The 26,478-nt window shown below is 38.2% G+C and overlaps 1 protein-coding gene across 5 annotated transcripts in view; it reads left to right on the plus strand.

Moving 5' to 3' along the window:
* Positions 1 to 26,478, plus strand: part of STRN3 (striatin 3) — a 150,233-nt gene that overhangs the window by 15,085 nt on the left and 108,670 nt on the right. Inside the window, exon 1 of one of the 5 annotated variants that reach the window (XM_077127020.1) lies at positions 9 to 5,553. The exons of the other annotated variants lie outside the window; for them this stretch is intronic. Within the exon in view, the coding sequence (XP_076983135.1) occupies positions 5,518 to 5,553 (36 nt within the window). The 5' untranslated portion in view covers positions 9 to 5,517. Of the gene's footprint in view, positions 1 to 8; positions 5,554 to 26,478 lie in introns of those variants that run through there. 5 annotated transcript variants of the gene reach the window in all.

Consider the following 26,478-nt stretch of genomic DNA (forward strand, 5'->3'; position numbering starts at 1 on the left):
CAGTACCTTGTGTTCATTGGGACCACTTAAGTGGTAAAAAAGTGTAAACAGATGACTAATGAGTAAGTGCAGTGTGGCAAGATTTACAAGACTGAAACAATAAATGTGCAGTGGAATTTGGACCATCTTTAGATGGATTTTCTAAAATTAAAAAAAATTCTAATTAAAAAATTTAAACTCATTTTTATCTTTTTTTGAAAGGGTAATGTACCTGTCTACCCTCACTACTGCCCCAGCCCCATGGTAACCACCTTTATTAATACTATATGTACCCTTCTAGTGTTTCTTTAAGTGAATAGATGCAGGTAAATATGAAAATATTTTTCTTCCTTTTCTTTTACAGCAGGTTGTATACTATTTCACCTATTTATTTCTGGTTTTTTTAATTTTAACATATCCTGGAGGTCATTCCAAGCCTGTGAGAGAGCATCCTTTTTTCTAAGAGCTGCATAATATTCCACTGTGCATGTGCCATAATTGATTTAACTAATTCACTATTGCTAGACAATTTGATGTTTCAATTTTCAAAATATTTGTGGCCATTTGCTTTCCTAAATGCTTGAGCAACCATTTGTTATCATAGAATAAACTATTATATTGCTTTTTTGTTAGAGTTAGTAGTTGCAAAACATTTAAAATTTTGTACCATGCTGTTATTTCAAAGGATTGTGTTAAAATCCAAATTCAAATTAAGGATCATGGACAATTTAGCTTTGAAAGCTTTTAACCAGGGCTTAATTGCACTTAAGCTTTAAGTCTGTAACTGAAATCCTAGTGAATGGAGGAGCCAGAAAGACTAAGAAACAGGTGAAAAAGAGAAAAAGGGGAGAGGGTTGGCTGGAGAATAAAGAGAGGAAGAGAAACAATGCCACTAATAGCTAATTTCAGATAATACACCTATTTCATAGTGGTCTTAATGAAAATGTGTAGTTACTTTTTTCCAGAGCTTTTAAATGTGAACCATATATAAGATTTTATTTGGGGAAAGAAGGGGGGGGGAATCAAGATTCTAGGAAATGTTTATATTTATTAATTCAGCCGCAGAAATATAAAAAATAATATATATATTTTATCCTAATCTTCCAGAAACAACAGTGCTATCATTTTGGTCTGTATCATTTCCAGAGCTAGCTGTCTCTCTCTCCCCACCCACATAATCTCTCTCTCTCTCTCTCTCTCTCTCTCTCTCTCGCTTGCTCGCTCTTACACACACACACACACACACACCGCCACACACAGAAACACATCACTGGTTCTCAACTGGGGGTGATTTTGTTTCCATGGAATATTTGGCAATGTCTGGAAACATTTTTGGGTATCACAGCCTTAAAGGATGTATTACTGGTATCTAGTGGATAGAGGTCGGAGATGCTGCTATACATTCTTCAATGCACTGGCCGGCCTCCTATAGTAAGAAAAAATTATCCAAGTCAAAATAGTAGTAGTGAAGATGAGAACCCTGCCAAACTTCCATGTGGGGGTGTGTGTACCTAGGTAAATCATTTCATAACAGTTCGTTCTAGTATCTAGTCAAGTGCCTGGCTGTAATATATGTTTGTTGCTGTGAATAATTGTTTAGTGTATATATTGATACAAAAGAAACTCATACTAGAGTTTATTTTGGACAGCATTCCATTTTAGTATCCCTAGATCTAATTTTTTTAGCAGCATTATAGCATATGTGAGATACTGTCATCTTAAATTAATTTTGTTCAAAGAATTCATGTCCAAATATTGGACTGTTTATGGCCAGTAAAACTGTTCCTTACCCATTTCGTCCTTCCTGTCCACCTTCCCAGAAGCAACTACTTTTAGTTCTTCTGATGTTTAAATAATAGATTTATTTAACTATTTTAGTTTGCCAGCTTCTGGAATGCAATATACCAGAAATGGAATGGCTTTTAAAAAGGGGAGTTGAGTAAGTTGCATATTCATAGTTGTAAGGCCAAGAAAATGGCCCGATTAAAGCAAGTCCATAGAAATGTTCAATATAATGTCCTGATTAAAGCAAGTCTATAGAAATGTCCAAATAATGTCCCGATTAAAGCAAGTCTATAGAAATGTCCAATATAAGGCATCCAGGGGAAGATACCTTGATTCAAGAAGTCCAGTGAAGTTCATCTGGAAAGGCACATGGTGAACATGGTCAGGGTTTTTCTCTTGACTGGAAGGGCACATGGTGAACATGACATCATCTGCTAATTTCTTCTTCAGCTCCCTGGGAGGCTTTTTCCTTGTTCATCTCCAAAAGTCACTGGCTAGTAGACTTTCTGCTTCATGGTTCAACAGCATTCTCTATTGTGGCTTTCTCATGGCTCTGTCATTCTTTGCTCTCTCCGAATCTCTCTTTTATAGGATTCCAGTAAAGTAATCAAGACCCACCTAGAATGAATGGGTGGAGGCACCGCTCTGCCTAATCCAGTTTAACAACCACTCTTGATTGAGTCACAGCTCCAGGGAGATGATCTAATCAAGGTTTCAAACATACAGTGCCGAATAGGGATTAGAAGAAACGGCTGTTCCAGCAAGGCTGATTAGGATTAAAATATGGCTTTTCTAGGGTACATAACCTTTTAAAAATGGCACAGTAACTATTACTTGTCTCTGACAATATTAAACATTATCTTTTGATTTCCTGTTATGGTAGTGGAGAATTTACCACACCTCTTATATCTCCTTTTGCCATATTCCTGCATAGGTAATAAAATTCATTAACTCCATCGTCAGTGTTTATGACCACGTCAGTAGTCATTTGTGACTCAAGTGTTTTGTTTAATATTTTTCCTTTTCTGTACTTTTTGTTTTTCTTGAGTTAATTACCTCCTTTTAATTTGCTTAATTTTCTTTGTGCCTATTGTTATTTCTCAGAAGATCTTACAAGTCTGTCACTATTTTGAATCTAAAGCACCATCACGTTCTATGTACATGTGTGTAGAGAAGGTAGGGGTTGGCCTTCCAAAGCTATCCAATCTCTTACTCTGATCTAGACTGGTTGTTTCTGAGACTTGTTATAGAATTATTTTGGAACTTATGCCTACTCTCTTTTTGGAAATCCCTTTTTTTTTTTTTTTAATGAATTATTCCATTTACCTTCCTTTCTAGGTTTACTCCTTCATTTTGTGGAACCATGCTATCTAATCATTTTTTGAAAAAAGTTGCATAGGAAGTAAATTTAGGAACTTGTATCTCTTAAAAATGTCTGTTTTATTCCCATACTTTATTAGTAGTTTGGCTATAAAAAAATTTCCATCAGCATTTTGAAGGTATTTCTCTTTGATCTTTCAATATTGCTTCTGAAAAGTGTTCTGATTCTGGATCCTTTGTGTGTGTGCCAGATTTGTATTTTATCTTTAGGTATCTTCTCTTTATCCTTGTGTTGTTTTGAAATTTCATGAGAAAGCATATTGTGTTAGACACTGAGAGAATCATTTTACTGCTTACACAAGTATGTCACAATAGGGTCACTGTGCGTTGTAGAACTTTCAATATCCCAGGCCCCTAGGCACTGGATGTCTGTATAACCCCCTAGTTAGTTGGACAACCAGAACTGTCTGCAAACATTTCCTGACACCCAGCCACTACTGCTCCTTGTTAAGAAGTGTTGTCTAGTCCCAAATCCTTAGGGCGCTTCTGTTCATGAATGACAGACCTCCTTAATGGATTTAAAAATTTCTTTTCTCTCTCTCCTGTTTTTCTTCTCTTTTTAGTCTATTTTGTGGGATATTTTCGTTAACTTTATTTTTCAATCCTATTGTCTTAAATTTTCTTGTTCTGATTTTTTTCTAAAAATGATAATTCTGTTCTTATTTATTGGACTTTTCTGAGCATAATGGAATTTTGTATTATTGTTGAAGGTTTCCCCCCCTGAATTGTTGATTTCCAATGAGTTTCTGTTTCAGTGTGTTTCTGTTCTTTCTTATCTGGCTTTTGTTTCAGATATCGTTGGTAACCAGTGGCTGTCTGTTCATATTTAAGAGTGAAGTGCTAAAAGGCTGAATGGAACTTGTGAGTGTGAACATTGATAGAGTGTTTTCACAGATGGGCCTCTGATCAGTTTCCTAGTTTAAATATTATTCCTTTAGTATACAGTCAGTGCTTATTTAGAGTTAGTTCATTCCTTGACTCATTGGTCCTGCTTATTCTTTTTAGGCTCAGTTTTCTTCTTCCTGTAGAAGAGTCTTTAATAGTCCTCTTTCATTTAATGAAAGTGAGTGGTAAATTCTGAATGTTTGTCTGAAACTGTTATTTCCTCTTCACTCCTGTATGATTATTTAAGTCATGTGGCATTTTAAAATTTCTCTCTTAAACTATTGATTTCTGGCTTCTGTTGTGGCTGTTTAGATGTCTCCTGTCAGAGGAATTAATACTTATTTGTAGGAAGTATGTTTTTTCCTACAGGTTTACTACAACTTTTTTTTTTAATTAATTTTGTTCATAATTTATTACATTTCCTGAATCAAGGACTCTTGTCTTTTAACAGTTCTGAAAATTCTTAAGTTTCACCAGTTAAAATTTACATTATTAGAAATACTCTCCCTGCTTCACCTACCTGAAAGGCAGTTTTTCATGATTTGATTGCTGCTTTTGTCTTTCATTATATTTTCAGTTCCTTCTTTATTTTTACCTATGGGAGTTTCTCTTACCAACTTAGCTAAATATACATTTAAGTTTTTAAACTTCTATTCAATATAATTCAAGGTGTTTTACATTGAAACAGTTTCTAGTTTATCTTGTCTTTATAATTAGATAGGAATTGACTCTAATCCATTTACCACAAGCAGTCTGAGGAATCCTTTTTTTTTTAATGTTTGCTTTTTAAAAAAATTAAACTGCAAATTTTATTGTGCTATATTCATATACCATATAATCCATCCAAAGTATTCAGTTAGTGTCTCACAATATCATCCTCTAGCTCTGCAGTTATCACATTCAATTTTAGACCATTTTCATTTAAAAAGAAAAATAACAGACATAAAAAAAAAGAAAACCCAAATATCTCTCCCTACCTCCCCCATTATTGACCCTAGTATTGGTGTGGTATATCTGTTAACTGTTAATGAAAGAATATTAAGGTGTTACTGTTAACTATAGTCCATAACTTGCAATTGGTAATTTCCCCCCATATACCACTCTATCATTAACACTTTGTACAAGTGTTGTACGTTTGCACTAGTTCATGAAAGAACTTATATTTATAGTTAGTCACATATATGCCTGAACAACCCCTTTCAACTAAATTTTCCTATGATTCAGCACTATTACTTATAATTCCCAAAACCCTCACTTCTGTCCATTTACAAACGTTTAAGTTCAACCTTGTTAAATATTCTGTATGTATTAGGTAACTGCTCCCCATTCTCTAGTTAGTATCAGTCTCTGGTTAACCTATATTCTACATTTTATGACTGTGAGTTTACGTATTCTAGTTAGTTCCAATTAGTGAAATCATGTAACATCTGTCCTTTTCTGTCTGACTTAACTCAGCATTATGTCCCCAAGGTTCATCCATGTTGTTGCATGCCTCAGGACCTCATCCCTTCTTACTGCTCAGTAGTAAGTATTCCATCATATGTATATACCACATTTTATTTATCCATTTCTCAGTTGATGAATACTTGGATTTGGTGATTGTGAATAGTGCTGTTATGAACATCAGTGTAAAAGTGTTCATATCCCTACTTACAGATCTTCTGGGTATATAACAGGTAGCGAAACTTCTAGGTTATAGGGCAATCCAATATTTAATTTTCTACCAAAGTATTTTCCACAGCGGCTGTATACCATTTTACATTCCCACCAGTAGTGAATAAGTTCCGATTTCTCCACATCTCTCCAACACATGTAGTTTCCTGTTTGTTTAATAGGGGCCATTCTTACAGGGGTGATATATCTCATTTTGGTTTTGATTTGCATTTCCCTAGTAGCTAATGAAGATGACATCTTTTCATGTACTTTTTAGCTGTTTGCATTTCCTCTTTAGAGGAATGTCTATTCATATTTTTGCCCCTTTTATAATTGGGTTGTTTGTCCTATTATTGTTGAGTTGTAGGATTTCTTTATATGTACCTGGATATCAAACTCCTTATCTGATATGTGGTTACCAAATATCTTCTCCCATTGAGTTGGCTGCCTTTTCACCCTTTTAATGAAGTCCTTTGACACAGAAGTGTTCAGTCTTGAGGAGTTCCACTTTATTTTTTCTTTCATTGCTTGTGCTGTGGGTGTGGGTGTAAAGTCTAAGAAGCTACCTCCTATTGCTAGGTCTTGAAGTTGTTTCTCCTTATTTTCTTTTGGGAGTTGTATAGTACTGGCTCTTAATATTTAGGTCTTTGACTCATCTTGAGTTAATTTCTGTATAGGTTGTGAGGTAGGGGGTCCTCTTTCATTCCTTTGGATATGGATATTGAGGAATCCTTTCTTAAAGTAAAAATTGAATCATTTCAGTCCCTGCTTAAAACTTTTAAGTATCTTCTTAGAGCATCAGACTTCTTGCCATGATCCACTAGTTTCTGTAAATCAGGCGCGTTTTTTTACCCTTAAGTTCCCTTCTCTAAGTCAAGGAATATTTTGAACCTCTAGCTTCTGTTGTGCTGGTCAAGTATAAATAAATAAATAAATATACATACAATAACATCTGGAGTAAGTTTCTTATTTTTCATTTAAAATTATTCTGTTAAAAACTTTGTTAAGATTTTTCAAGTAACAGTACATCCTTTATGCTGTCGTTTAATACATATGAAAATGCTGTAACTAGCTTTTGCTTGTTGTTAAATTGATAAGTTCTGTACCTAAAGGTTATAGACTCTTCTCTTTTGATATGGTATGGTATTCTTCTCAAAATCTGATTTCAGGGCATTGATTCTTTTATTGAATCTTTTTATTAAAAGTGAAGAATGCATGGGTTTTGGTCCCCAATTTTATATGAAATCATCTGTGTGGTGAAGAATTGACCTTGTCTAAAGAAAAGTCTGGCCTTTTGCCCTTGACTAGACCAGACTTAGGATCATTGGGAAATGATCCTTAGGTCCCCAGAGTATCGTCTCTGATAGGAAAGTCCTGCGTTGTTTGCCTGTGATCTTTTGGCCACCAGTCAGTTTATCATTGTGATTTATGGTGAATACTTAGGACCATGCAGTATCATATCTCACTTGGAGATACTGATAATTAGCCAGTCTTTTGAAGGGGCTGGAGACTAAAGTTGGCCATGTGAGCTGCATGATCAAACCTCACTAGAAACTCAAGATACCAAAGGCTCGGGCTTCCCTAGTTGGTAATATTCTGTGTGTCTTGTCGCACATTTGGCTTCAAGAAAGTAATGTCCATAATTCTGTGGGGGAGAGAGTGACCAGAAGTTCAGCATTTGGACCCTTCCTGGACTGTCCTGTGTGCATCTCTACGCTTGACTGATTTTAATTAGTGTCCTTCTACTATAATAATACTGAAACTGCAAGTATAGCACTTTCCTGAGTTCTGTGACTCATTCTAGTGAATTATTGAACCTGAGAATAGTGACTATAGGTACCTCTGATTTTGTAGCCAGCTGCTTTAGAGTTAAAGTAGTTCTGGGGTCCCCTGAACTTGTGGCTGGTGTCTGAAGTGAGGACAGCTATGCAGTTGACTAAACTCATTGCTGTTGGTGTCAGTAGTGGGAAGTCAAATCTGATTTAAGCATTAATTTCAGCAGAATCATATAAGAGCTTAGGTACCCTATAGACCTTCAGTCCTACAATCTGTCCCCTCACTCAGATGCCTTTGTATCTTACTTAACAGAGAAAATAGAAACCCATCAGATGGGGCTACCAAATCTACAAACTGTCCATGTACACACATATCCCCTTCTCTGATGCCAGCCTTAAAATGAGAAATTTCTTTTTGTTCATTTATTCATTTGTCAACTGTTTATTAGAGTACCTACTCTGTACCATGCACTGGGGATGCAGATATAAACAAAATAAAGCCCAGTTTCCTTCTAGTGGGTGGAGAAAGAAAATAAAATTTCTCAAATGATGGTAAGTAGAGAAAAATATAGCAAGGAAGGGTGATAAAGATGGGTTTGTGTGTGAGGCATTACTATTTTAAACAGGGTTCCTGGGGAAGGCCTCACAGCTAAAAATCAGACACCTGAAGGAAATGGCATATATGGACATCTAGATTGTTTCAGGAGAGGAATCAGCAAAAGATCAGATACCTGAAGGAAATGGCATATATGGATATCTAGATTGTTTCAGGAGAGGGGTCAACAAATGCAGAGCCTAGGCAGAAACATGTGTCTTAGGTTTGCGGAACTGAAATAGATCAGGGTCTTTGAAGTGAAGGGAGTGAGAGAAATCTTACTCAGGCCCTGTCTGTTCCTGTCAGATTTAATTGCTGCCACTTTCAGAGTGGAAAGGTTCCAGTATGGTCACTTGCGCTATTACATGGCTTCTTGCTCTTATTGGATGGTATATGGGGACACTAAGCCAACCTCTTTTTGCTGACAGGTTGGATTTGTCACCAGCAGTAGTTAGATCAGCCTTGATAAATGGAAGTCCATGTTGGATCCATGTATATAGTCTTCATATTTGACACTACTATAGCTTTGTGCGCCCAGTTTCTCATGACTGCAGTGGCTGATGAACTGAGACTTGGTAATATCAGCTGGCCAGGTTATTCATGTGCCTAGAGTTTAGTACCTTAGACGTTAACATGCAATATGAAGATTTTCACACATCTTGCCCACTCCCATATGCCCCACATATGCCCTTGTCCCAGGCCTTCTGTTCCAGATCTTCCAGTCGTTCTCCCTCCAGATTGACCAACTGACCAGGCCATTCACCACTGTCTATGAGTTGGGCCACTCTTCTTGCCATTTAAAATTGATATAACTAGTTGCATTTCCTGAAACTTAGTCTTCTGGAAAGATTTTCCCTCATTACTGTCTTTTTTGTTTGTTTATTTTTAATGTTTTTCTTGAGATGTCTTCATATACCATACAGTCCATCTAAAGTATACAATCAGTGGCTCACAATATCATCACATAGTTGTGTATTTATCATCATGATCATTTTTAGAACATTTGCCTCACTCCAGAAAAAGAAATAAAAAGACAAAAGAAAAAGCCCATGCATCTCATACCCCTTCACCTCCCTCTCATTGACCACTAGGATTGCTGTCTATTACTATCTTTCAGTATTACTGCTACCTAATGAGCTTGTAGTGCATCTGTCTTCATATTTCCAGCTTGTGTACATATGCCGATTTTATCCTTCAGAGAACCAAACTTGGACTTTTTACAGATAAATCCTATCTGTTACGTGGCCATAGCTGTTTGTTAAGGAATAGGCATTGGTGAATGACATGGATTTGAGCTGTCTGCTCATGCAGCTTACTTTCATGCTTCTGTTCTGCTCATACCTGAACTCAGTGTTACCACTTCCATATTATAATGAATTGCTGCAGGACTTTGTGACTTGGTAGGTCTCGTAGAACCCAGTTTTATGATGAGCAGTTCTGACTACACGATTACTTGTTATCTGTATTATCTGTTGCTGTGTGAAAAGATAACCCCAAAACTAAGTGGTTTAATAAACATTTGATAAACATATTTGTTATCTCATACAGTTTTTGTGAGTCAGGAATCCAGTAATTGATTACCTGAGTGCTTCTAGCTCATGGTCTTTCATGAAGGTGCATGCAAGATGTCGTCTAGGCTTACAGACTTTAGAATACTTGACTTGGACTGGATAATCTGTTTCCAAGGTGACTTACTCACCTGCCAGGTAAGTTAGCACTGGTTATTGGCAGAAGGCCTTTATTCCTCACCACGTGGACTTCTTAAGTGTCCTCACTCTGGCTTTCTCCAGAGTAATAGATCCAAGATAGTAAAGCAGAAGCTACCATTCCTTCATGACCTAGCCTTAGAAACCACTGTCATTTCTGGGATATCCTATTGGTTACATAAATACCCCTATTTAGTATAGGATGATACAACAAAACGACGTTAGTACCAGTAGGTGAGGATCGTACCATTATGTTGGGGCTGACTCCCATATCACTCACTCCTACAGATGTCCCATGATAATGCTTGAGGAATCCACATATCGCAGGTAGCTAAGACCCTGTGCCTAACAATCCTCAATATATTGATATTCCCATTTCTCACCTAGTTGGGAATAAGTTTATTTGGGAAAGGATTAGGATAATTGTTACCATGCATACTTTTTTGTGTGGTTTTGAGGGCCCATCCTCCTGGACAAGATATTATGTCTTTTTATTAGGTAGATTGCCCTTAGCCTTCTGATTATCCATCCTTGATCTCTTTTCATTGGACAGATTGAGCAATTGAACCCATACAGGTTGGTTGTAGAGATGGTTAAATTTGTGTGTCAGGATTAAAGATTTTAGTCTTAAGTTGTTTGGTCAGGCAAGCACTAGGCCTGATTGTTAATGTAGGGATATTTCAATAAATCAGTTGACTCCATCTATGGCTGATGACATCTACAAAGAAGATCAACAGGAGAGATTGCCTTCAGCAATAGAGAAGTCTCATCCAATCAATTGAAGGCCTTAAAGAGTGAACTGATGATTTCAGCAGTCAGAAAGAAAAATTTTTATTTCTAGCTCAGCCAGCCAGCTTCTCCTGGGGAATTCATTGAGTCGCCAGCTTGTGGCCTTTTTTTTCTTTAAGTCTGTTTTGTTTGATATTATTATAACCGACTCCAACTCTCTTCTTGTTACTGTTTGTGTGGTGCAACTTTTCTGTCCTTTTACCACCAACCTATTTGTGCCTTTGAATCTAAAGTATGTTTCTTGTATACTCTGCAAAATTCAAACCTGCCAGTCACCACAATTGCATGAGCCAATTCCTGTAATAAATCTAATACACACATATGCATGCATACATGCAAACATATATCTTCTGTCAGTTCTGTTTCTCTGGAGAACTCTGATTAAAATAGTTGTTCATTTAATTTTTCCCCTAGGGGACACCATGTCCTGTTAATGATACCCATAGTGTTTTGTGAGTCAGGTTTCCTTGGCTGCCATTTTGAGATTGTTGCTCATCATGATAACTACACCCACTTGGCTTCTGACATTAAGCACTTCCACCTGACCTGTGTTATTTCTTTGTGTTGATGATGGCATTTTCTCAGTCTTCCCATGGAACATAGTCATCTTGTGGGTTCTCTGGTCTTACATGTCTGGCTGTTCTAGTATGCTCAGGTGAGCCTTATAAATGGTTTTCCACTGTCTGCCATGGCAAGTTTGGTATATCTGTTTTAGTTAATATAGGTCATCACTTTTTCTGTGCTTCTTGGGGCCATTCTAGTTTTGTGTTCACGTAATTTCTCAGAGTCTTTGCCAGGGTATTTAAATCTTTTATCCTAGGAGAGTCTCTGAAATCAAGAGACTCTTCCTTCCTCCAGTTTATGTTCTGTGCCCCTTAATCCAGCCCTTCAGAATAACCCTGCTTCAGAGCACTCTTCCTTGTTCTGGCTGGTACATGTTGAGTGGGTTCTACAGTTCCTTGGGAAGGTAGTCACTTTTTCCCTTATCAGGCCCTGACCAGGGTATATTGTGAATTAATCCCTAGTTATTGACTAGTGCAGGCATCAGCACGCTGTGACTTGTAGACCAAATCCTGGCCACCAGTTTTTGTAAATAAACTTTAATGGAACATGGTCATGCCCATTCCTTTCAGTATTGTCTGTCGTTGCTTTTGTGCTATGATGTCAGAGTTGAATAGCTGCAACAGAGATTGTACAGCCTGAAAAGCCTAAAATATTTACTATCTGGCCTTTTACAGAAAAGAAAAATTGCCATCCCCTGGCCTATTGGCTAGGAGAAGTAAGGACAGATCCTGAGAAGGGTGTATTTTATTCCTGCGGAAGAGAGACCTCTGCATGGTCTGATGACTATGTCCTTTTAGTCTCTAGCAACCATTTTTTTCTTGAAGTCTGTTTTGTTTGATATTATTATAACGACTCCAACTCTCTTCTTGTTACTGTTGGTGTGGTGTAACTTTTCTGTCTTTTTACTACCAACCTGTTTGTGCCTTTGAATCTAAAATATGTTTCTTGAACACAACGTGTAGTTAGATCATGTTTTTTTATAAACTTATAATTTTCAATAATTTCACACAGGATAAATCCCATACAGAGAGCTCCAACATATCCCTACCCTCACTCTCCCCATCATCCATTACATGTAGTGTAATTACTCATAAGGTAGGATTTACATCTGCCATTTTTCTATTTATTTTCTATAGGTCTTGTGTCTTTTTGTTCTTCTCTTCTATTACTGCCTTCTTTTGTGTTAAGTTGATATTTTCTGTTTTAACATTTTAATTTCCTTGTTTTTTCTTTTACTGTATTTTTGTTGTTATTTTCTTAGTGGTTACCTTGGGATTACAATTAATGTCTTAATATTTAACAATCTAGTTTGGATTTAACCAACATTACAGTGGTATAAAACTCCGTTCTCTCCCTCTTCCTTGTGTTTTTTATTGTCACACACATTACAACTTTATACATTGTGTACCCATCAACACTGATTTCTGATTGTTGCTTTAATGCAGTTGTGTTTTATGGCAAATAGAATAAAATGATTACAGTAAAAATGGATTTATATTACCTTTTATGTTTACCTATGAAGTTACCTTTACTAGTGCTGTTTATTTTTTACCTCAATTTGAATTACTGCCAAATGTCCTTTCATTTCAGCCGAAAGGACTCCCTAAGTTAGTATTTCTTAGGGGCAAACAGTCTGCTAGTAACGAATTCTCATTTTTGGTTCATCTGGAAGTATCTCAGTTTCTCCTGTTTTGAAGGATAGTTTTGCTCGATATAGAGTTTGTGTTTGATGGTCTCTTTCAGCATGGTGAATATATTATCCTGCTGCCTCCCTGGTTTCTGATGAGAAATCATCCAGGTGGATCCCTTATATGTGATGAGTTGCTTCTCTAGTGATAGTTTCAAGATTCTTTTTCATTAACTTTTATAATTTGATTATGATCTCATTGTCTCTCTCCTAGAATTTATCCTATTTTGAGCTTCTTGAATGTGTAGGTTAATGTTTTTCATCAAATTTGGAAAGTGTTCAACCATTATTTCTTTAAATATTTTCTTTGTCCTTTTCTCTCTTCTCTCCTCCTGCGACTGCCATTCACATACATTAGTACCTTAAATGATATATACCACAGGTATCTGAGGCTCTGTACTTTCTTCCTCATTCTTTGTTCTTTCTGTTTCTCAGACTGGCTAATCTCAATTGATGTACCCTCAGTTCCACTAATTCGTTCTTCTTCCAGTTCACATTTGCTGTTTCGCTCCTCTAACTGAATATTTCATTTTAAGTGAAGTGTACTTTTCAACTCCAGAATTTCTACTTGGTCCTTTTTCATAATTGTTGTCATTTTACTGATATTCTCTATTTGGTGAGACTGTTTTCATGCTCCCCTTTAATCCTTTAGGTATGATTTCCAGTAGTTCTTTGAAGATATTTAAAATAGCTTATTTAAATTCTTAGTTTAATAAATCCAATGTCTGGGCTTCCTCAGGAACAATTTATATTTACTGCTTTTTTTACCCTGTGTATAGGCCATGTTTATTGTTTCTTTGCTTATATCACATTTTGTTGTTGTTGTTGAAAACTGGACATTTTAAGTAATGTAGTTTGGTAATTCTGGAAATCAAATTCTCTCCTTTCCCCAGGATTATTTGTTGTTGCTGTTTTTCACTGGTGTTTGTTTAGTGTGTTTTCTGAAATAGTTTTACAAACTCTGTATTTATTTTGTGAGTCACTGAAGTCTCTGCTCAGTTAGCCTACTGGTCCTCTACTCATTTAGCCTACTTGTCAAGCTAATGATTAGACAGAGATTTCCTTAGATACCTGGAACCTGTAAGGCTTCCAAGGGAAAAGACTCTGTGTATGTATTAGTGTTGACCTTAAATATTCAGCCATCAGAGTGCAACTCTGCCTTAGCTTTCATTTCCTGCTTGTAAAGAGCCTCCAGGCTAGCAAGAGATGGGTGCTTAGGCCTTCTCAGGTCTTCCCTGAGCATGTCTACAATATTGTGCATGGCTTTCTGTGGTCCCAGGAATATGTTGGCACTCATCCAAGCTGCCTATGCACATTTCATTGTCCCATTTTTCCTTTTAAGCTTTTACCCCAAATGTTATACACCCGCCTAAATCAATCACCATGTTTGACAATTGCCTCTAAGTATTTTCCACAAAGGTATCTGGGATTAAGTCTGTTAGTAATAGGCAGCTCTGAGTCAAGTCAAATAAAGCAAGCCTTGCTAGTGGATTTCTTAGGAAACCACCAGACTCACCTAATAATGACATTTATTTTGAGAACAAGTTTTGAAGGAGCTCCAAACCCCTGCTGTCTGCCTGCTGTTTTTTCACTGTGATTGCAGATTGTGGTTTTCATGGCTACCATAGAGCTGAAAAGTGGGGATGGGATAAGACATATTAAACATAACAGTGCTTGCTGTTCTTACCGAGCTTCAGCCAAAGTTATTGAATAAATACTGCCTTCATTGCTGCAATCCTTTGGCTAACTCAAGAGCTCTGAAAAAGTTGAATCTGATTTTTGTCAATATTCTCATTTTGTAGGTGTATACTTTGCCAGTTTTACAAATGTAATCTTTGTATCATCTTAAAGCAAGGATGGGGAGTAGAACTAGCCCTTTAAAATGATGAATGGGTTCCTTCTGCAATCTCAGGATTAAAAATTTTCATGTTAATTAACTCAGATTTCCAGTTCTTTCCCATCCAAGACTTGAGCCATGGCATAACAGATCTCTCCAGGTTGAGTGTTTAACTTTGGATTTCTGCTACTCTTAGGATTAATTCCTGAGCCTGGTGCTTAGCTTATTGTGCCCTCCTACTGCTGGGAATGTACGAATGTCTTTTTGTGCTACCAAGGAAGTTTTCTGGCTTTCACGGATAGCTTTTAATTCCTGGTTACTGGCTTTCAGCTTTTTGTTATATTTTCCTAAAGGGTCAGTTACTTTTAGTACCACCCAATTTCATGATCCTTGTAATTACTATTTTCCCCATATTTCTCACACATTATACCTTCTAGTGTGGAGGTTGGCAAACCATGTCTTGCAGGCCAAATCCATTCCTGGGCCTGATGACAAAGAATATGTAAGGATTCAAAGCCAAAGCAAGATATTTACTATTTGGCCCCTTATAGGAAAAGGTTCCTAATCTGTGCATTCCCTTCCCTTGGAAAATATCCAGTTTTCCACCAGTGTAAGTTTTATCAATTGCATTACCACTGTGATAGGGGCTTTCTTTTCCACATACCACCAGTGTGGAGATCTCATTGCCAGTTAAGTAGCCAGGTGGATGGTGACCCAACTCCAGGGCTCCATTTGAGCACCTTCTCTTTCAGACCATTCTTGTCACAAATAGTTGCAGATTCGGTTCCTTGGGAAAATTAACTCTGGGTAAGTAAAATACAGCAAATGTATTAGGGAGTGCTTGTCATCAACATCTATGAATGGAAAGGAAAAGGAAAGAGGCAGAACAGAGAAATTGTTACCAAGCAAAGCCTTAGTTGTCCCCATGGTACATTCTGTAACTAGCATAGCCTATCAGAGTTGTCCCATGTTGGGGCAAGGGTCTAGGCCTTCATGCCCTGGTTTGATCAGTTGTTGGGTAAATGCCACTTGAAAAGGCAGCTGTCTTCATATGAGGCAATTCTTGAAGAGGTTTGACAGCTGAGGACTTTTCCAGCAGCTGGACAATAAGTCCTTCATTCCTGAAGGGGGATCTGAGCACTGTATCATAGCATCTACCACATATAGCCTCTTGTAAGTTCTTCTAATTATAACTTTCTTCTTTAATAAGTGAGTTTTCCATGTGAGAAAGCTGTAAGGTATTCTCTTAGGTTCAGTAATTTGTACTGACAGTAAGCTGGGCAGTTCTTAAGGTATTTTTGAAAATCTGAGCTGTTTTGGTTTTGATGTATATAAATAATGAGTTAAACATTTATGTTATGTTAGTACCAGAAATGTTATTATAAACCCTGAAATGCTAATCACAGAGATTGAAATTTATAGCTAGCAGATCTTAGAAAGACAACTTGAGGAAGCTGAGAATAAGAGAAAGGGATATAAACCTAGTTTGTGATAAGTAAGGATTAGAATTTAGGTATCTAAAACCCTCAGGTTATTGTCCTTTTTATTACCTTACTGCTTCACTTACAGTAATTTGCAAGAGAATTTTAGAGTTTTGAAACTGAGCAAGAGTTTTTTAAAGGTTTTTAAAGTCATCTTGCTGCTCTTGGGAACAGTGTTAAACATATGCAGATTCTTCAGCAACATCAATAATAATAAAGTCAATTTATGAATCATATATTTTTCATGGCTCCTGAAATTATTCTAGACAGAATAATCTTACTTATTTTTAAACTTCCCACAGGAAGATTCATAGTTAGCTTTGGAAACGTCTTCCTGGTGACTGTGAGTTGACAGATAATGGAAATTCTTTACTATTTATTTACTGGCAGGATGATGCAATAAACATAAGTTGTGTTTTTTTTGCATGGGCAGGCACCGGGAATCGAACCTGGGTATCTGGCACAGCGGGCCAGAATTCTGCCACTGTGCCACCACTGCACCACCATTGCCCGCCCAAGACTTTCAAATGAAACCTGAAAATGCTGTAAAATTTTTAAATTTTAGTATTTTAATTTAAAATGGTAGATTATTTTAAGTGTTCTGGATCATCTAGATTCAGATGATCATAATTAAATATGGCCACTGGATTGGGGACAGAATTTGCATTTATATTTATATTTATATTGGTGCCAAGTAATACTGTTTTAATTGCTGGGGACTAATATTAAGGAAAAGAATAGAGGCAGGTTTAATAAATAAGATGCTTTTGAGTGAAAGACCAAATATTTTCTAGCACGTGGAGGAACCAGTGTTTCATTTTAATATGAAACTGAGAAAAATTGTGTATCATTATTTTGAGACACTCAGTAGTTCAGATATTCCAAACAAAGTTTACACTGGTGCATGTCTTATAGTGGTGCATCATTACCATTTCCATTTTCAGCAGAACCACATCATCCATCCTTTTAAACTAAGTTGTTACATTGAATGTTCTTTGTAAGTTTTGTATTTAATTTTTATATTTTTTTATGTTCATAATAAGAGCTACATGCATAAGGAGTTTCTTTCTAGATTTATGTTTGCATACATATAAATAACCTTAGAATAAAAGTAATTTATGTAAATATTAGAAACTATTCAATACTTTCTTCTTTGGAAGGTATCTGATATTACTCAAGTTTGAGAATCTCTCTCCAGAGTTAGTTAGTGTACCCCATTTAAAGTATATGAAAATTATAACAAATATACCAGTCATTTTACATGTGATGTGTGTATGTGGTTAATAGAAAAGCTGCTGTCTGGAAAACTTAATAGGTTTTAGTTTGTGTGTGTGGAGGGTGAATTTGGTATATCACTTCCCATTGTAGAGATTATCTCGTAAGATTCACTCATAAGACCCAAGTGCTAATCTTCCATGGTTTCCCTGTCAGAGGACCTACCATATCTTTTTTTTTTAATTAAATTTTAAATTAAAAAAAAAAATTACAAGACAGAAACACAAACATTCTTAGTATATGATCATTCAGTTCTACATACATAATCAGTAATTCACAATATCGTCACATAGTTGCATATTCATCATCATGCTCATTTCTTAGAACATTTGCATCAATTCAGAAAAAGAAATAAAAAGAAAACAGAAAAATAAAACGAAAACAGAAAAAAAAATTATTTATACCATAGCCCTTACCACTCCCTTTCATTGATCACTAACATTTCAAACTAAATTTAACATTTTTTCTCCCTGTTATTTATTTTTATTCCACATGTTCTACTCATCTATTGACAAGGTAGATAAAAGGAGCATGAGACACAAGGTTTTCACAGTCACACAGTCACATTGTGAAAGCTATATCATTATACAATCATCATCAAGAAGCATGGCTACTGGAACACAGCTCTACATTTTCAGGCAGTTCCCTCCAACCTCTCCATTACATCTTGGATAACAAGGTGATATCTACTTAATGTGTAAGAATAACCTCCGGGATAACCTCTTGACTCTGTTTGGAATCTCTCAGCCATTGACACTTTGTCTCATTTCACTCTTCCCACTTTTGGTCGAGAAGGTTTTCTCAATCCTTTGATGCTGGGTCGTAGCTCATTCTAGGGTTTTTCTCAATACCTTGATGCTGAGTCTCAGTTCATTCTAGGATTTCTGTCCCACATTGTCAGGAAGGTTCACACCCCGGGAGTCATGTACCACGTAGATAGGGGGAGGGTGGTGAGTTTGCTTGTTGTGTTGGCTGGAGAGAGAGGCCACATCTAAGCAACAAAAGAGGTTCTCTTGGGGGTGACTCTTTAGGCCTAATTTTAAGTAGGCTTGACCTGTCCTTTGTGGGGTTAAGTTTCCTATGAACAAACCCCAAGACTTGGGGCTCAGCCTATAGCTTTGGTTGTCCACACTGCTTGTGAGAATGTCAAGGATTCAACTTGGGGAGGTTCAATTTTCCCCTGTTCTAACCATTCCCCAAAGGGGACTTTGCAAATACTTTTCCACTCCCTGATCAAATCACTCTGGGATTCATTTGGGCATCACTCTAGACAAATCAACAAAATCTCATGTCCTACCCAAAATTCCGTGTACTTACGTTGTTCAACTAACTATCTGCATAAGTTATATTAGGAAATGCACTAGTCAAAATATAAATTTTGTACCAAATAAACATTTTTTGCTTTAGTCTCACACATAGGTTGAAAATTTTAAATATTAATTACCGTCTGATTTCAGCACCCTGCAGTAATGGCATTCCTTTGTTCTTCCTCATGCAAAAACGTTTTTTAAATTTGTACATTTAGTCACTATCATTATACACTCTAGGCATTCCTAGATTACACCATCTCAATCTTTATAATCTATCTTTCTTTGTGATTTCATTTATGCCCCCAGCCCTCCTCCCTCTATCATTCTCACATTCATCTTCATTCAGTGTTTTAACATAATTGTATTACAGTTAGATAGTATTGTGCTGTCCATTTCTGAGTTTTTATATTCAGTCCTGTTGCACAATCTGTATCCCTTCAGCGCCAATTATCCAATATCTTAACCCTATTTCTATCTCCTGATGGACTCTGTTACCAGTGAAATATTCCAAGTTTATTCACTGATATCAGTTCATATCAGTGAGACCATACGGTATTTGTTCTTTTGTTTTTGGCTAATCTCAATCAGCATAATATCCTTAAGGTCCATCCATGTTGTTACATACTTCATAGCTTTATTCTGTCTTACACCTGCATAATATTCCATCGTATATATATGCCACAGTTTGTTTAGCCACCCATCTGTTGATGGACATTTTCGCTGTTTCCATCTCTTGGTAATTGTAAATAATGCTGCTATAAACATTGGTGAAAAGTCTGTTTGTGTCCTTGCCCTCATGTCCTTTGAGTAGAGACAGCATATACATGGGTCCTGTTTTTTAATCCATTCTGCCAGTCTATGTCTTTTGATTGGAGAGTTTAATCCATTAACATTTAGTGTTATTCCTGCATGAGTAGTACTTTGTTCTACCATTTTGCCTTTTGGATTTTATGTGTCATATCTAATTTTCCTTCTCTTTACCTTTACTCATAGTCTTCCTTTCTACACTCTTCTCCACATCTCTCTCTTCTGTCTTTTCGTATCTGTCTCTAGTGCTCCCTTTAGTATTTCTTGCAGAGCTGGTCTCTTGGTCACAAATTGTCTCAGTGATTTTTGGTCTGAAAATGTTTTAATTTCTCCCTCATTTTTGAAGGACAATTTGGCTGGATATAGAATTATTGGTTGGCAGTTTTTCTGCTTTAGTAATTTAAATATATCATCCCACTGTGTTTTCACCTCTGTCGTTTCTGCTGAGACGTCTACACATGGTCTTATTGGGCTTCCCTTGTATATGATGGATTGCTTTCCTCTTGCTGCTTTCAAGATCCTCTCTTTCTCTTTGACCTCTGACATTCTGATTAGTTAAATGTCTTGGAGTATGTCTATTTGTATCTATTCTCTCTGGGGTACGCTGCACTTCTTGGATCTGTAATTTTAAGAGTTTCATAAGAGTTGGGAAATCTTCAGTGATAATTTCCTCCATTAGTTTTTCTCCTTCTTTTCCCTTCTCTTCTCCTTCTGGGACACCCCCAACACGTATATTCGTGTGCTTCATATTGTCATTCAGTTCCCTGAGTCCCTGCTCATATTTTTCCATTTTTTTCCCTTTATTTTCTTTTTCTTGCCGGATTTCAGATGTTCGGTCCTCCAGTTCACTAATCCTGCCTTCTGCCTCTCATAGTCTACCATTGTAGGTTTCCTCTCTGGGAAGTGGCCTGTGGGGGAGGGGCGCTGGCTGCCACAGCTTTGGGAACTCACGGTTCTGGGGGGTGCTCGCAGCCGGTCCAGCTGGTCCAGACTGGGGTACGCTGTGTGTCCGGTCGCTGTTGTGGCTCCGGGAGTTGTTCTGTACTGTTTCTGGTTATTTGGTAGTTGTTCTGGAGGATGAACTAAAATGCGCATGTTGTTGAGCTGCCATCTTGACCCAGAAGTGGCCTGGGGGCCCATTTTTAGTAGTCAGAATTTGTTAATTAATTCCACGATTGGTGTTTGGTTGGGCTCAGCCCCTGCTGCTGGTAAAGTCTCTTTCCTTTCCGCTATGGGAAGCAGCCTGTGGGGGAGGGGCACTGGCCCCCACAGGTTGGTGAACTCACGGTTCTGGGGGGGTGCTTGCAGCCGGTCCATCTCGTCCAGACTGGGGTACGCTGTGTGTCTGGTCACTGACATGTCCCCAGGAGGTGTTCTGTACTGTTTTTGGTTATTTAGTAGTTGTTCTGGAGGACAAGCTAAAACACACACATTGCTAAGCCACCGTCTTGGCTGATCTAGTATATCTTGTTGGACATAATTCTTTTTTAAAGGGAATTTAATAAGTTACAAGTTTACAGTTCAAAGCCTATATAAATATCCAAACTCAGGAATCCAGAGAAAGATAGTGTATTAGCTAGGGTTCTCTAGAGAAACAGAATCAGTAGGGGATACTGTAAATATAAAATTTTTTAAAATGTCTCATGTAACTGTGGGGATGTAAGAATCGAAGATCTGTAGGGCAGCCCACGAGCTGGCAGCTGCAGTGAAGGTCCTCAACGAACTGTCAGGAAGGTTGGCTGGCTGAAGTAGGAAGTGATTGTTTCTTCTGAATCCTCCTTAAACCCTTCAGGTTAGACATAGTTTTTAAAAATAAGCATTTATTGAGGACTTCCAGAGAAGATGGCGGCTTAGTAAGGTGCGCGCGTCTTAGTTCCTCCTCCAGAACAACTACTAAATAACTAGAAACAGTACAGAACAGCTCCTGGAGCCACGACAGAGACCGGACACACAGTGTACCCCAATCTGGAACGGATGGACTGGCTACGAGACTCCGCTGCGGTGAGGTCCTCGAGCGGCACACGTTTCCCCGGCCAGTGGCGGCCGGCGCCCCTCCCTCCCTCCTTCCCAGTCCGGCTGAGAGACTCGGAGAGGCGAGTTCCCCGAAGCCGCGGTGGCTGGCGGCCGGTGCCCCTCCCTCACGGGCGGCATCCCGGGCCGGCTGGGAGCCTCGGATCAGCGGTTCCCCAAGGCGTGGCGGCCGGCGACCGGCGCCCCTCCCACACACGCGGCTTCCTGGGCTGGCTGGGAACCTCGGATCAGCGGTTCCCCAAGTTGCAGCGACCGGCGCCTGCCCCACACACGCGGCTTCCCGGGCTGGCTGGGAGCCTCGGATTGGCGGTTCCCCAAGCCGTGGCGACCAGCAACTGGCGCCCCTCCCACACACATGACTTCCCGGGCCAGCTGGGAGCCTCGGATCAGCGGTTCCCCAAGCCACGGTGGCCGGCGACCGGCACCCCTCGCACACACATGGCTTCCCGGCCTGGCTGGGAGCCTAGGATCAGTGGTTCCCCAAGCCGTGGCGGCCGGTGATCGGCGCCCCATCCCACACACGCGGTTTCCCGGGCAGGCTGGGAGCCTTGGATCAGCGGATCCGCAAGCCGTGGCGACCGGTGCCCCTCCCACACGCGGTTTCCCGGGCCAACTGGGAGCCTCGGATCAGCGGTTCCCCAAGCCGCGGCGGCCGGTGACCGGTTCCCCTCCCCCACAGGCGACTTCCCAGAGGGAAAGGAAAGAGTCTCCAACAGTAGTAGAGACTGAGTCCAACCTAACACCAATAGTGGCATTAATGAACAACTTCTGACTACTAAAAATAGGCCCTCAGCTCAGGCGAAATTGATCAAGGCGGAAGTTGCCGATTGGGCTAACTGAAAAAGAGGAAAGGGGGCAAAACAGAGCCTCTGCGGCTGTTTCTATGGAGGCTTGGTTGCCTCTGGGCTCAGCGCTGGGATTACACAGGTTGCAACTGCCCCGAATGCAGTAACAGGCTGCTTTTAGGGCTCTCTACCACCTGAACCTTCCCTGCAGGACGGGTGAAACCCAACTCAGGTGGAATCCCTCTCTCAAGAAATTCAGATCCCAGGACTTCACAATTTGAAGCCACTAAAACCAACCTACAGCCTTTCCTCTGTCTCCACCACACACCCAGCAGCGAGAGTTTTCCAAAGTTAAAGGAGCCACAACATCTTTTGCTGGTGGCACCCGCAGACAGACAAGCACCACATACTGGGCAGGATAAGAAAAACAGAGCCCAGAGACTTCACAGGAAAGTCTTTCAACCTGCTGGGTCCCACACTCAGGGAAATCTGATTAAATGCTCAGATGCCAGCAAAATAACAAATCACACCAGGAAAATTGAAGATATGTCCCAGTCAAAGGAACAAACCAATAGCTTAAATGAGATACAAGAGCTGAGACAACTAATTCTGAATATACGAACAGAAATGGAAAGCCTCTTCAAAAACCAAATCAATAAATTGAGGGAGGACATGAAGAAGGCATGGGATGAACAAAAAGAAGAAATGGAAAGTCTGAAAAAACAAATCACAGAACTTATGGGAATGAAAGATACAGTAGAAGAGATGAAAAAAACAATGGAAACCTACAATGGTAGATTTCAAGAGACAGAGGTTAGAATTAGTGAACTGGAAGATGGAACATCTGAAATCCAAAAAGAAACAGAAACTATAGGGAAAAGAATGGAAAAAGTTGAGCAGGGGCTCAGAGAATTGAATGATAATATGAAGTGCACAAATATACGTGTTGTGGGTGTCCCAGAAGGAGAAGAGAAGGGAAAAGGAGGAGAAAAACTAATGGAAGAAGTTATCACTGAAAATTTCCCAACTGTTATGAAATACGTAAAATGACAGATCCAAGAAGTGCAGCGCACCCCAAAGAGAATAGATCCAAATAGGCGTTCGCCAAGACACTCACTATTTAGAATGTCAGAGGTCAAAGAGAAAGAGAGGATCTTGAAAGCAGCAAGAGAAAAACAATCCATCACATACAAAGGAAACCCAATAAGACTATGTGTAGATTTCTCAGCAGAAACCATGGAAGCTAGAAGACAGTGGGATGATATATTTAAATTACTAAAGGAGAAAAACTGCCAACAAGAATTCTATCTCCAGCAAAATTGTCCTTCAAAAATGAGGGAGAAATTAAAAGATTTTCAGACAAAAAGTCACTGAGAGAATTTGTGACCAAGAGACCAGCTCTGCAAGAAATAATAAGGGAGCACTAGAGTCAGATACAAAAAGACAGAAGAGAGAGGTATGGAGAAGAGTGTAGAAAGAAGGAAAGTCAGATATGATATATATAATACAAAAGGCAAAATGTTAGAGGAAAATATTATCCAAACAGTAATAACACTAAATGTCAATGGACTGAATTCCCCAATCAAAAGACATAGACTGGCAGAATGGATTAAAAAACAGGATCCTTCTATATGCTGTCTACAGGAAACACATCTTAGACCCAAAGATAAACATAGGTTGAAAGCGAAAGGTTGGGAAAAGATATTTCATGCAAATAACAACCAGAAAAGAGCAGGAGTAGCTACACTAATATCCAACAAATTAGACTTAAATGTAAAACAGTTAAAAGAGACAAAGAAGGATACTATCTACTAATAAAAGGAGCAATTAAACAAGAAGACAATAATAATCATAAATATTTACGCACCGAATCAGAATGCCTCAAAATACGTGAGGAATACACTGCAATCACTGAAAAGGGAAATAGACACATCTACCATAATAGTTGGAGACTTCAATTCCCCACTCTCATCAATGGACAGAACATCTAGACAGAGGATCAATAAAGAAATAGAGAATTTGAATATTGCAATAAATGAGCTAGACTTAACAGACATTTATAGGACATTATACCCCACAACAGCAGGATACACCTTTTTCTCAAGTGCTCATGGATCATTCTCAAAGATAGACCATATGCTTGGTCACAAAGCAGGTCTCAACAAATTTAAAAAGATTGAAATCATACACAACACTTTCTCAGATCATAAAGGAATGAAGTTGGAATCAATAATAGGCGGAGTGCCAGAAAATTCACAAATACGTGGAGGCTCAACAACACACTCTTAAACAACGAGTGGGTCAAGGAAGAAATTGCAAGAGAAATTAGTAAATATCTCGAGGCGAATGAAAATGAAAACACAACATATCAAAACCTATGGGACGCAGCAACGGCAGTGCTAAGAGGGAAATTTATTGCCCTAAATGCCTATATCAGAAAAGAAGAAAGGGCAAAAATTCGGGAATTAACTATCCACTTGGAAGAACTGTAGAAAGAACAGCAAACTAACCCCAAAGCAGCAAAAGGAAAGAAATAACAAAGATTAGACAGAAATAAATGAAATTTAGAACATGAAAACAATAGAGAAAATCAATAAGACCAGAAGTTGATTCTATGAGAAAAATCAACAAGATTGATGGGCCCTTAGCAAGAGTGACAAAAAGAAGAAGAGAGAGGACGCAAATAAATAAGATCAGAAATGGAAGAGGAGACATAACCACTGACCTCACAGAAATAAAGGAGGTAATAACAGGATACTATGAACAACTTTACGATAATAAATACAGCAATGTAGATGAAATGGACAAGTTCCCAGAAAGTCATGAACAACCAACTTTGACTCAAGAAGAAATAGATGACCTCAACAAACCAATCACAAGTAAAGAAATTGAATCAGTCATTTAAAAGCTTCCCAAAAAGGAAAGTCCAGGACCAGACGGCTTCACGTGTGAATTCTACCAAACATTTCAGAAAGAATTAGTACCAACTCTGCTCAAACTCTTCAAAAAAATTGAAATGGAGGGAAAGCTACCTAATTCATTCTATGAAGCCAACATCACCCTCATACCAAAACCAAGCAAAGATATTACAAAAAAAGAAAAGTACAGACCAATCTCTCTAATGAATATAGATGCAAAAATCCTCAACAAAATTCTAGCAAATCGAATCCAGCAACACATTAAAAGAATTGTACATCATGACCAAGTAGGATTCATCCCAGGTATGCAAGGATGGTTCAACATAAGAAAATCAATTAATGTAATACACCATATCAACAAATCAAAGCAGAAAAATCACATGATCATCTCAATTGATGCAGAGAAGGCATTTGACAAGATTCAACATCCTTTCCTGTTGAAAACACTTCAAAGGATAGAAATACAAGGGAACTTCCTTAAAATGATAGAGGGAATATATGAAAAACCCACAGCTAATATCATCCTCAATGGGGAAAAATTGAAAACTTTCCCCCTAAGATCAGGAACAAGACAAGGATGTCCATTATCACCACTATTATTCAACATCGTGTTGGAGGTTCTAGCCAGAGCAATTAGACGAGAAAAAGAAATACAAGGCATCATAATTAGAAAGGAAGAAGTAAAATTATCACTGTTTGTAGATGATATGATACTGTATGTCGAAATCCCGAAAAAATCCCTAACAAAACTACTAGAGCTAATAAATGAGTACAGCAAAGTAGCAGGTTACAAGATCAGCATTCAAAAACTGTAGTGTTTCTATACACTAGCAATGAACAAGCTGAGGGGAAAATCAAGAAACGAATTCCATTTACAATTGCAACTAAAAGAATAACATACTTAGGAATAAATTTAACTAAAGAGACAAAAGACCTATACAAAGAAAACTACAAAAAAACTGTTAAAAGAAATCACAGAAGACCTAAATAAGTGGAAGGACATACCATGTTCATGGATTGGAAGACTAAATATAGTTAAGATGTCAGTTCTACCTAAATTGATTTACAGATTCAACGCAATACCAATCAAAATCCCAACAACTTATTTTTCAGAAATAGAAAAACCAATAAGCAAATTTATCTGGAAGGGCAGGGTACCCTGAATTGCTAAAAACATCTTGAGGAAAAAAAACGAAGCTGAAGGTTTCACGCTGCCGGACTTTAAGGCATGTTTTG

The sequence above is a fragment of the Tamandua tetradactyla genome, chromosome 14 (genome assembly GCF_023851605.1).
Source record: "Tamandua tetradactyla isolate mTamTet1 chromosome 14, mTamTet1.pri, whole genome shotgun sequence".
In the NCBI taxonomy this organism is placed as follows: domain Eukaryota; kingdom Metazoa; phylum Chordata; class Mammalia; order Pilosa; family Myrmecophagidae; genus Tamandua; species Tamandua tetradactyla.